Genomic DNA, 12,221 nt, shown 5'->3' with positions numbered 1-12,221 from the left:
TGAGAGTAAATCTCTTTTTCCAGTGTTGCAGACTCCTGAAGAGGACCAGTGGCTGGGATCCTGGGTTAAAATTTGATGTATGTTTAATTTGATGTATACTTACTTGAAACGTGATCCAGGAAAAAATATGATGGGGTGCTGAACTGTCAGTATATGATTGGTGAAGTAATTTTATTATTCATTTATATATTTAAATTTAACCAGCAAGTACTCTGCTGGTCAAGATAAGTATCCAAAAATAACATTTAGCTTATTCTGGAAAAGTATTTGCATGAAGAAATATGAAAATGGAGAGAAAAAAATACATTAACTATCCAGACAATGATACAGGGAACTAAGTATAATGATAGTTTTAAAAGCCAATATTCTTTAAAAAGAACAGTCTGAGTTTGAGAAGAGTCAATACTGGGAAGGCTTTTTAGTAATGGCCTAGATACTTTTGGTGGGATGGTTGAAAGGGAAGTGTCTTTGAGAACCCAGATCTTTTGGGTGTTTTCATGGGTTTTTTAAATTGCTCATGTTGCAGTTTTGCTTACAATCATCTGAAGCTTTGAAAATCATTGCAAGGTGCTGAGACTTGATTTTTCCATTCAACTTCCATTTCACAGAGTTCAAAATGATGACAGAGTTGTTAAGACAGAAAGTAGTCTTTGTTTTGGTTTTTTCCCAACTGTTTGGATAGTAACTGGTGTGTTTTTCTGTCTGTTATTCTGCAGTTGTGAAACATCATGGTAACAATTCACCAATTAACAAAGTAGAAATATGATTGTGAATGAAATTGTCTTTTACATGACCTTGCATTAAGAGCAGTTGTTTTTTTCTCTAGAGTGCTGTGAACCAAAATGGAGGCTCTACCCTCATGTAACTTCAGTGGTAGTTAAATAAACCTAGAGGCTTCCTACCTAGACAAGCTCTTTGAGATTTCTTGATGGGATTTCAAGAACAGATGCCATTTAAATTGCATCAACATGTTCCATAGGAAATCTCCATTTGACAAGAACATATTTCTGCTTCTCTGAAGTTTATACACAGTATTAGTAATAGTTTTCATAGACTCAGATGTGAGGGATCCTAGGTGTTTTGGCTTGCTAAACCACAACAATTCAAGTTTCTGATGTTGATTCAGCTTGGTATCAGTTGGCCACTTGTTTACATTAACCTGGACCTTGGTGACAAGAAGAGAGAAATGTCTATAATTTTTCCTTAGAAAGGCCTTGGAAACATATGGAGAAATAGCTCCTGGCAGAGCTTGTGGACAGCTTTCACAAATAAAAGCCTGTGTACTTTGCCTACATACCTTCTGCAGTATTTATGGCTACCCTGCTTCATTAAGTGCTTATGGAAAATACTGCCCTTACAAAAACATAGGGTTTTATCTTAATTGCCCAAGTTGGAAGAATGAAATACTCAACAGAGTGTATAAAGAGACTAGAAGTTTGGGCAACCATTAACTTCACTTTAAAGGAAATAGATAAGAAGTTGGAGGATTATTACTGCATAAATAATGTGAAATTAAATTTGGCTTGTTTCTGTCCATGGTTTTTGTTCAAACACTTTCTGAGTTATATGTATGTGTTGATTATAGATCTAAAACCTCCAGTAAACTGCTGGTAGTTCTGTAATCTTTTCCTACTCTTTAGGTAAATAATGAGAAGTTATATCAAGTCTCAGGTTTTTCTGGTTTTTTTTTTGTTTTTTTTTTTTAAGTCTTAATCTTAGTTTAAAGAACAAAACAGGCCAATTATAGTACAGGTTTCCACAGAGAAGTAAGTTTTAAAAATTAAATGCTTTGGATACTTTAATTTCTAAGAAACATGAAAAAACAAAAGGGATAATGGTTGTGTTTCCTTAAAAGAAAAACATAAACCACGGAAATCAATAAATGAACAAAAGAAGCTGCAGGTACATGTGTAGTAAATGATCATTGGTATTGCAGGAAACCTTACTCTCCCAGTAACAAATAGGTAGTGTCCTGCTGATTGATCTACAGTAAGAAGTCCAAGTTCCTTAATTGTGTGGAAGCATGAGTGTTGCTTTTAATTCTATTTTTAGACCTCACTTAGCTTGGAAGCCTGTCACACTGCATTTGAAGTTGCTAAAGGTATTCCTTTAGGAGGTAATTTGAAGGGGAAAAATGAACCTGTGTATAATCATGAGGAATGCATACAATCCTCTTGAATCTTAATAACCAACTCCTTGTAATAGGAGCTGAATGCTGCTAAATACTTTTCTTTCTGAGCTTTGACCAGCACCCACATTTTCCCCCGCTCTAATTTCTTGGTTTTAATTCTTGCTTTAGAACTGATGACATAACTGGGAGACTGTATAGCTGTGTCATGGAGGAAAGGCAAAATCTCCTTCTCATACTATCTACCCTGTCCATACAGAATCAGGCAGAAGATTTACCACAATTTTTTCTTAGTGTGCATTTGTTAGGACCTTGTGGCACAGCTAGCTGTGAGGATTCAAAGAGTACCATGTATGTGACTTTTGTTTATTTATATATTTCAATCACTTTTAGCTTTGAAAAGCCCTGGTGCCTTTTAAAAGGCTTTAACTTGCAGGCAGAGGTGGTTGGTTTGAATTGCAAAGCCTCTCCTGCCTCGTGCTGCACTCTTCTCCCAAACTCTTTGTAGTGGTGGTAGGATACTTGGTTAGACTTAGAAGCTCAGGGACCCCTTCTGCAGAACATTCACTGTTTCAATAATGAGCAATGACTTTGTTAGTAATGCACAGATTGTGTGACAACAGCTAATAAAACCTGGAAATAGACATTCCTCTCCTTGTTAGTCCTTCTAACAACTGTAGGAATTATTTAGTATAATGAACATATTCTCAGCAACAGGTGTAGTTTTTCAAATTAATTCTACTCATTTGTTTCTGTGACCTTTATCTGAAAGGTAATCCTTATTTGCATTGTTAATTTGGGTAATGTGAAGTCTGTTACTGGGGAGAAATAAGAAAGGATGGAAAATAAGGACATAGGAAACACCTGCAGGTTTGTTTTTTCTTTTCTTTTTTTTTTTCCAAAAGAAGCTTAAGATATTATTATTTACAGCTAGTGTTCTGTTGTTTGTAGCCAGAGTAATAAATTAGATACTTTGATGTGTGCAGAGGAGTATGGAATCTTTGTGCCTTGTGAGAGCTGGTCATAAATCACATCAGTTGGGAGGGTGGTTCAGGATCTGAGTGTTGGAGCTGGAACAGAGCAGTGGAAATGCATTGAATTGAATCTACGGTTACACAGAGCGAAACCTTCTCAGATTTATTGACTTTTTGTTCTTGATCATGGACTGTTTCAAGTAAACATGTTTACATCCAGTTCCTCATGCACCTAGATAAACAGTACTGAGTTCAAGGTGAAATACTACAGTTGTTAATAGCTCTCAGGATTGAATAGAAGTATATCACATGAGGATTTTGCAAGTTCCATTCTTGTTGCTGCCTTGAAGTGTAATAAAATTTGGCTGGCATAATGTATGTTTTTACATATGACAACATTTTAGATAATTCCTAGATTTTGAAGTTTACCTCTATCAGACCTGCATGTAAAAGTAGTGTCACATAGTTGAAACACTTCCCCTCCACCACCCCCAAGCACCTTTCAAATCAAAGGAGATGGAGCAGTTTTAAATGCAGCTTTGCACACACATCCATGCTGTCCAAATGGGTGCTAGGCTAGGCTCCATTGCTGGTATTTCCTTGCATTGTGCTGTTGCCAGGTGAAGCTCAGAGTCTGGATGGTGAAGTGTTTGGAGGTCCTTTTCTGTCAGTACCCCCACAAGGCAACTGCTGTCACATGAATGAGACTCATCTCAGGGATGGCAGCATGCTAAACTGCTGCAGGAGGAGCAACCTGAATGGTTTCATAGCCTTAAAATGTTTCTTTCTGAAGTTGCTGGGTTTTGCTGCAGATAGAAGCTAAGTTACTGTGATTGCCAGAATTGTGCAATAATATTTCTTGATGCAACTTGGAGGTTGCTTCCTGCAATGGTTGCTAAATTCAAGATAAAATAATTTTTTAACAACACAGGTAATAGACTCAGTGTTAAAGTGTATGGTTTAGAGCTTGATATAACAATGAGCAAAAAAATTGCTGGATTTGGTTGCAATATTATTTTCGCGTTGCTCAGTTGTTTTATTTGCATTCAATCTTTCTATCCCTTTTTGAGAATTTATCCTGTTTAGTTTTGTTTACAGGTGAGAGGTTAAATGTAAGTGGGATCCAGTAAATATCAAAACTCTCCGTTCTAGGGTGCTGCTAGAGGATGGAAAAAGTAGTGTAGGTTTTGACATTCTCCTGGCAAACTTCTTGCATGATTCAGGAATGAAGCCAAGTGCCTTCAAAGCATGAGAGATGTACACCTAAGTGCCTTCAGGGTATGCAGAAGTTCAGGAATAGGTCACTAGTGGTGACTTGGCATGATATCTGGCATATGCATGTGAAAGGAGGAGTATTTTTGAAATATTATCAGTGCTATTTCTTGCTAGGGGATGGGGATTGAAAACAATTTATTTTCTTTGAGTGTTAGATTTTTAAACAAATAAAATTTTTAAATAAATGAGAAGAAACAGTAGGAATTTGAAGCGCTCTCAGATTTGGGAAGCTATTTGTTGATGTGAAATACCTTCCATGTGTTCCCATTCATGTTCCTATAAAGCAGATGCTTTATTGTTCCTAAACTTTTGTGGTGCTTTTGTTCCTTAGTACAGACTTCATAGGCCTGCTGTTCTCAGGGTTCCCCCTAAGGTGTGAGTCCCTGCACCCCGCAGTGTGAGCAGTGTGCATGAATGTGTGGCAGGCTGGGGGCTGGCTTGCCCTTTGGGCAGGTAGGAGCTGTGGGATTGCATTTCCCTCAGGCACAGAAGGTTGCAGAGCCCAGTCCACAGCATCCTGGGGGAGTTCTCCATGAGTGGGCACCTGTGTGGTTGCTCTGCAGGAGGACTTCAGGCAGCTGAGAAAATTTTGCCTGCAACATGAAACTATTTTCTTTCTAAATATAGAACAGTCACTTCTATTTTCATTATAAATTTGATAAAATAATAAAGTGGAACAAGATTTGGCATATAAAATACTCTATCTCCGTATATGTAGGTGCATGTGTTGTAAGTCTTTGATGTTTTTACAAGACAAAAAAGTTAAAGAGAGGTTATTTAAAAATATGTAGTAATTCATTGCATTGTGTTTGAGGGAAAAACCCCCTCTTGAAGCATGTAGTGTTAGAAAGTACCCTTGCACAAGTTAGAGGAAACCCTGGAATTTTACCCATTTTCCACTCCTCCTGTGAAAACGTGTCAGATTCCTTGGGATCTGTAAAAGGTCATAAACAAAATTAAGAAAATGTGCTTCAGCAGAGCTGAAAGAATGGTTGCAGACAATCACTGCTTAGGTTTCAGTTTACTGTGAAGTAGAATTAAAATGTTTTTATAAAAAAAAGTTCTTTTAGGAATAGCCAAACTGAATTTTTGCGCCTTGTCAATATAGGATTGGAGCTTATCCCTATGGTAGAGCTTCTAATTGGGACTGTTCTCCTTTACCATCTTTTTGTGAAGGATGGCCAGTCTGTGAAAAGGAAATGGAAAGATGGGCTTTGTAAAAATCATAATAGAACATACAACCTTATTTTCAAGGCTGAAAATTGCCTCAAAAACCTGTTGTTCTGGGGGTAGTTCCTCTCTCTAAATCCTCTGAAGCAGGTCTGTGTCTTTCAGATGTGCTATGGCATAATATATCTATTTCAGTTAAGACTGTTTAGTTTCTTAGTGTTCAAAACCCTATTAATTTGGTTGCTTGTTCAAGATGGAACCTGTTCTCTGTATTTCTTTCATGTGAACTAAAGTAAACTACTACTTTGACTATTGATTTAAATTTGCTTTGGATTCTTGAAAATTTAGAATACCTTTTAATTTCTTTTAAGTTTTAAATATGTAGGTGTGACATTGCAGGGTTTTTTGGATTTTTTTTCAGCAGAGGTCAGAATCATTTTGGCAGGGGATAATCTCATCTACATGAGATTGTGGAAGTTGAAAAGACATAGGAAGCAATTGAGGAAAGGGATGAGAGTATTGGAGTAGGGAAGGCCATCTCTCGAGTCATCACAATCATCTGGGAGGCAGCAGAGCATAACTTCAGCCATACTGCATTTTCCATCACCTAAGACATTTGGCTTTTCATGTCTATACCCTTTAAGTAGTTTTCTCTGTGTGGCTCAATTATACCTGCAATACCAAAATTGACACATGCTGGCTTGGGAAGACTTAGTCTGACCAATTTAGCTAATTAAGGACTCCTACTCATGCCAATTCACTATACATGCTACTAAAGTAGTATATGACTGGTTAATGTGTTACTGTTACTCTTTCTCCATGTATTTTCCTAAATCTACAGCTAGTCATCAAAACCTTAATAGCACTAAAGATGAAGGATTCTTCTTGACATTTGCTTTATATAGAGGCTTCCATCTTAGCAGTTAATTTTAAATAAAAAGTATTTTTATTTTAGATACTAATTATAAATAATGGGAAATTGTTTTCCAATGTGTTTTTTTATTTCCTACCTTTAAATTTATTCTGAAAACCAGTGGGACATTTGGCCCAAAGTTTAGTAGACACCATGTTGTGTTCTCATGGAAACATCTGATTAACTACATGGAGCTAACAGTTTAAGTCAATTTGTAATACATTTGAATGTGATTAGTAAGTAACATAAACATCCAGAAAGAAAAGTAAATAATTGCATTATTTCCTTTTTATTTTCCTTTATGTAAACACCAGAACTTGCGAATGACAACAAATCCTCTGGTGTAGTTCTGGTGTGACTTACCTTTCACTAAGGGAAGACTGTATATTGGATTTGTGAGAAACATGTTTTGGTTTCATTCCCTGTCCTTTGGCCTGTTGTGGGCAGCCTGGTGGCTTGGTGGATGGCCCATACCCACCAGGTGTGTGTGGTTTCTGCAGGTGTGGGCACAGCCCCGTGTTCCGCTGCCGGGAGATGTCGGGCCGGGCCCTTGTTCCCTTCCTTGTGGCCACTGAGGTTCCGCACACGGCGCTGACCCTGCTGCGGGGGCTCCCGGACTCTGCTGCTCCTGGCATGAGGCAGAACGCTGTTCATGGAACCCTGCTGCAAGTAAGCTTGTTTTGCATTCGTTTGTTTTTGTTTTGTGAGGGTTTTGAATCTCTTTTTTTACTGTTGGGGTTTTAAAAAAAGTTTTTGGTCATACTTGACAGCCAGATAACATACCATGAGTTGTGCTTGACATTCACACGTTGTCAAAACATAGATGAAGACTGCTTTTGAGTTTATTCTGTTAGATGATAAATATGGAATGCACATTTCAGCTGTCATTTGAAGGCAGTAAGCTGTAAGTAGTAACATTTACATTTCATATAATGTTTCATCTCCAGAGATTAAAGTGCTTTAAGAGCAAATATCTCTATCTGAATGTATTTACAGAGAGATCTGTGTGACTTGGCCAAAATCACTGAGCACATCTGAGGCAAAGCTGAACTCCATGCACCAATAGCATTGTATATATATTCAGACTTGCTACTGACCCACAAAATTACTTATCACTTCATTTGCTTTTCCTGCTACACCAACAGCTTTCTGTCAGTGTGCTGTACAAGTTGTGGTAAGCTTTATACTCTTGACTTCTGGAAACATTCTGGAGAACAGCTCACTTATCAGAAATTTCTTCATTCTCCATATATCATTCCCCTGGTTTATGGCAGTCAGTTCCCCATGTTTCATTTTCAAGCTATCATGGTAATAAGTTACTGATTTTTATTGCCTGTTTTTCACAAGCAACCCTCCAACAAAGCCATATTGTACACGATCAGCTCTGTTGGTCTGTCTTAGTTGGCAAGCTTTCTAGGGACATATTCCTACTGTAAGCTCTGTGCTGGGGTGTGTATGGTTGTTTTGATTTGGTTTTTAATTGTATCATTTCAGGCATATTATCTCCCTTTAAAATCAAGACTTGCAGGAAATCTAAGAAATGGGTGAAGTCCCTCTAGGGCTGTTAATGTAATTTTACCTGTAAAGGGTTTCAGGCAGTTTATCTGGATTTGAGTAATGGTTGGTCACAGTAAAGGGTGTTGCAGGGTATGGGATGGGCTCCTGCTCTGGAAAGCAGTTGATGCTCCTGATACATCCAGGGGATACATGCTGTGTCTGTATGGGAAGGGGGGGATTGCCATCCTCACATTGGCTGGCAGCCCTGCTGTGTCACAGCTCCTGAAGTGTTAGGAAGAGAGGGTTGTTCCAACAGTGAGATGAAATGCTTTCTCAATCCAGAATGATTATAACTACTCATGAGGGTATGGACTGGCAGTAGTGTATAGAGTTAATTGCCTTCTTTTCAGTTACCTGGAGGAAAAAAATATAATAAAATATAATAATAATGAAGGGTAGATATGAAAGAGCCCAAAGGATGATCTAGTTTTTTTTTAATTCAATGTTGCTAATGTGATCTTATGCATAGCTGTAAGGAGCTTTCCACTCGTATGAGGTGGGAGATATTCCCAGAGTTTTAACCTGATTTTTCATCGGGTTTGAGCAGCTGCTAGGAGCTATTACTTCAATTTGTACTGCACAAGGAGAGACCATGCTGTCAGAGAATTCTTCCAAAAAATGTCAGTTGTACCATAACAGTTCAGTGGTTTGGTTTCTCACATTTGTCTTGGGCTTTGCTGTTATTGCTTATGAATCAAGGGTACTCAAAATATCTATTTAATGCTTAATTTAATTTAGTGTATGGCTGACTATCTGTTGCTAGTTTAAAATAAGAAAACATTCAGAAAAAATACTTTAGGGTGGTAAAGATGTGCAAAAAATGGAGGCAAGGCAGTGGTGTTTGTTGTAGCTCCAAATTACCAATGCCAGGTATTTTAACCTGTAGTTAGCTTGTACCTCTGGTAGGCAGTACAAAGAGGAAAGTATTGTGACTTTTTAGGGGTTGCTGGATGCCTGGCTTCAGTTTTCTTTTTATCAGTGTTAATTGAGACTTGCAAATCTGGTGGTAAGGCTTATTGAAATGTAGAAATATGTTATGGGGATTATTGGTTAAAGCACTATTTCTCAGGAGGCTTACTTGAAGAGATGGTGATCTGGCAGTGCTCAAAACTGTTTGCACTGCTTTTCCATGACACAGTGGAGGATTTATCATCCTCCTTGATATAAAACCAAGACAAAAATCTCTACTAAAAAGCGCAAATCTGTACAAAACTCAATAAAGTATACATTTTCCAGCAATACAAGGCCAATATCTTGTGAAAATGGAATTCGGTAATTTGATTTGTTCAGTCACATGAGAAGCTACTAGGTTCATTGCTCAAGTTTTTTATTTCAGTATTCATATACTGTCAATTCTGAAAAGGAAGACTGGAATTATTCAGAATTAGGTGGCAGTGCCAGATGTAGTAAATTGTGAAGGTATATTTCAGTTATGTTTCATATGTAATTTATAGAAATATCATTCAAAACCAGTTCAGCATGTAGTGCTTGTCCAGACATGGCTTGGTTTTCAAAATGCTGGGATTGCCAAGAAGTGCTTTTTTGACAGTGGATGTAGATGTGTTGTGTTTAACTTGAGACCTCTGCATTATGTGAAAACATGTCTTCTTCTTCATAGTGTTTTAACTGTGACTCAGTTTGCAGAAGAATATGAATGTCCATGAGGATAAAATAATGTTATGCTTTACAGGTTTTACAGAATTATTCTTTTCAAGAATTATGTAAGGGGGTGCTGCTGTTCTGTGACACTTGGGGAGCTGATGATATTCAAGAAGCAGTTCTGCATCATAAGCAAATGCACTGACTTAAATAAGGCAACCAAAAAATCTTTTCTATGCTTAATATTTCCTTTATGAGTACAGTTTCTGCTTTGCTCCATAAACCAAATTGGCATGGGTTGGGGGAAGGAAATAAAGTTTCTAATTCACAAGAAATTGCAGACATTTTGTACTAGCTTTCTTGAATAAGGAAATCTTTCTGGCTTGTTTTGTTTTAAGATCTCAGCTTTTTAGCTGATCAGCTGAAAGGAAAAGCTCATCCAGAGCTTTATGTAGGGACTTCTGGAAGAGTATCAAAATTTGACTAGGGAAGCCTAAAGTTGCATATCTTTGACTTTTAGTAGTTGCCAAGGAACTTACAAATATTTGGGAAGTTGTGAGGTTTCCTTGTCAGAGGATCAAATGTCTTTTAACCTTCTCCCTCTTTTGGATTGGAATTTCTGCAGTATATATTCAATCTTACCAGAAAAAAAATGAGAAATTTAGAATGAGCCAGGCAAGGCTGCCTTTTACCTTCACATCCTCACTCAGTCATTCCTTGGGTGTGACTGAGTTCCAGCAGAGCTCCTCACCTTGTTTCCTCTGCTGCTTTTATCAGGAAGTTGTCATCAGTGCTCTCTTGGAGGCCTCTGGGTTGCTTGCATGGTGCTGTGTTGGTCACCCAGCAGCTGCCAGGGTGGTTGAAGCCCTCCATGAGGAGCAGGGCCTGGTGGCACAAGGCTGTTTCCTGTAGAAGCCCTTGTCCACTTGTCCTGCTTTGTTTGGCAGCTCATAGCAGACACCCCCTGCAGTGTCACCCCCAGTTCAGTTCTTATCTGTGAGCTCCCAGCTGGCTCATCACCCACCCCCAGGCAAAGCTCTGCCATTCCAGTTGTTCTGCCACAGAGAGGTCAACCCCCATCTTCTGATGTCTCCTACCTGTCCTTCCTAAAGGACCTGTGTCCCTCCATTGCCTTACCCCAAACATGTCAGCTATTGTATCTTGCCTCTGTCATCCCTGCAGGATCACAGACTGCATCTGCACATGGACCTTTTAATTCCTCTAATTCTTTAAACCCTTCTCCACTTCTTCAAAGTGAAGAAAAGTTACAGGGACCCTATAAAGATTTGCCCAAAAAACAAGGCAGCACCTTTAATTCATCTGGCTGTGGGTTATTTATGATGATTAAAAAACCCTCCCAAATGCATAAACTTTCAGATTGGTTTGCCAGGGAAAGCAGATGTTAGACTTCAGCTTTTGTTTTTATCTTGAGAGAATCAGTTAACATGATTGATGCTGGATTTCAAAGCCTGTGTGATGTTCATAGATGGAGAATCCAGTTGTTTTTAGTACAGTGGAATAGCAATGGTATGACTGGAGCTTTCAGTCACAGGTCTGCACTCCTTAGTTTCCAGAAATCTTTTTCACATTTGTATACTGGAAAAATCTGTACTCCAATGAGAATGTATATACCCTTACATGCTGGTCATATCAAGAAGAATCCATTGGGCAGCTGCCATTAATCATGAGCAGACATAATTACTGTTAAGGTTTATTTGTTTTTCAAATGAATGAATCTGCACATCAATTGACTCATTATCTTGTATTTTATCAGTTTGATCTTCACATTCACTTTGGCAAGCTTACAGTTACATATTTTCAGAACACAGGGGATTAGGTCAATGAAAGTTATTAAAAGAGACATTGTTTTCATTAACTTGTCTGTTCCTTGCTCTGAAATGTTGAAGGTGCTGCCTTACTTTCTACATGCTGACAGTGTCTAGCTTGAGATTGGGGTACACACCAGGACAAAAAAGTTTGCTTCTCTTATTTGGCCATTCTATTTGAAGAGCTTTTTGCAATGTCTTTGCATTTTTTAAGCATGGATTAGGAGGAAGGAGGATTCAGTGACTTCTCCCTCATCACTTGCTGCTTATATATGGAGGGAACTATATGGCTTTGTCTGTGTGCCTCCATTTGCTGCCTTCACCAGGAGATAGATTGTACGATCCAAAATAAAGCTTTTATCAAAAGTTCCCAGCTTTTTCCAGCACATACCATTGAAGAACAAATTTTTTCTGGAATCTGCTTTGGTCATGATGAGTATTTACATTTTTGGTGGTGCTGTGTACAAGCAATCAAAAAACTACACAGAGTGAACTGAAAAAAAAATCCTCTGCTGGTCTGGTATGTTCTTGCAGGATCCTTCCTGTTGTGACTGGTTTTGGTCACTGCTGTAACTCAAAAGTCACAGAAATTCTGCTTTCTCTGCTGTGGTCCCCAGGAGCATTTCTGTCTATCCCCCATCTTCTCATCTGAGGCCTGGCTGGTAGCTTCTCTTCTCTTTGCTGCCATCTTCCCACTTACTCCTGTTACTTTGTCACTCCTACTGACTTGTCCTGAGATTTGTTCCCTGAGCATATGCCAATGTTTTGCATTGTAAGAG

At 38.4% G+C, this 12,221-nt stretch overlaps 1 protein-coding gene across 1 annotated transcript in view; it reads left to right on the top strand.

The window, feature by feature from the left end:
- Positions 1–12,221, top strand: part of THADA (THADA armadillo repeat containing) — a 153,044-nt gene that overhangs the window by 58,382 nt on the left and 82,441 nt on the right. The window contains exon 29 of the mRNA XM_066546497.1: positions 6,961–7,129. Within this exon, the coding sequence (XP_066402594.1) occupies positions 6,961–7,129 (169 nt within the window). The remainder of the gene's footprint in view (positions 1–6,960; positions 7,130–12,221) is intronic.

Source organism: Molothrus aeneus, chromosome 3 (assembly GCF_037042795.1).
Source record: "Molothrus aeneus isolate 106 chromosome 3, BPBGC_Maene_1.0, whole genome shotgun sequence".
Classification (NCBI taxonomy): domain Eukaryota; kingdom Metazoa; phylum Chordata; class Aves; order Passeriformes; family Icteridae; genus Molothrus; species Molothrus aeneus.
The sequence above is the reverse complement of the archived record's forward strand: the minus strand, read 5'-3'. Positions and strand labels throughout refer to the sequence as shown.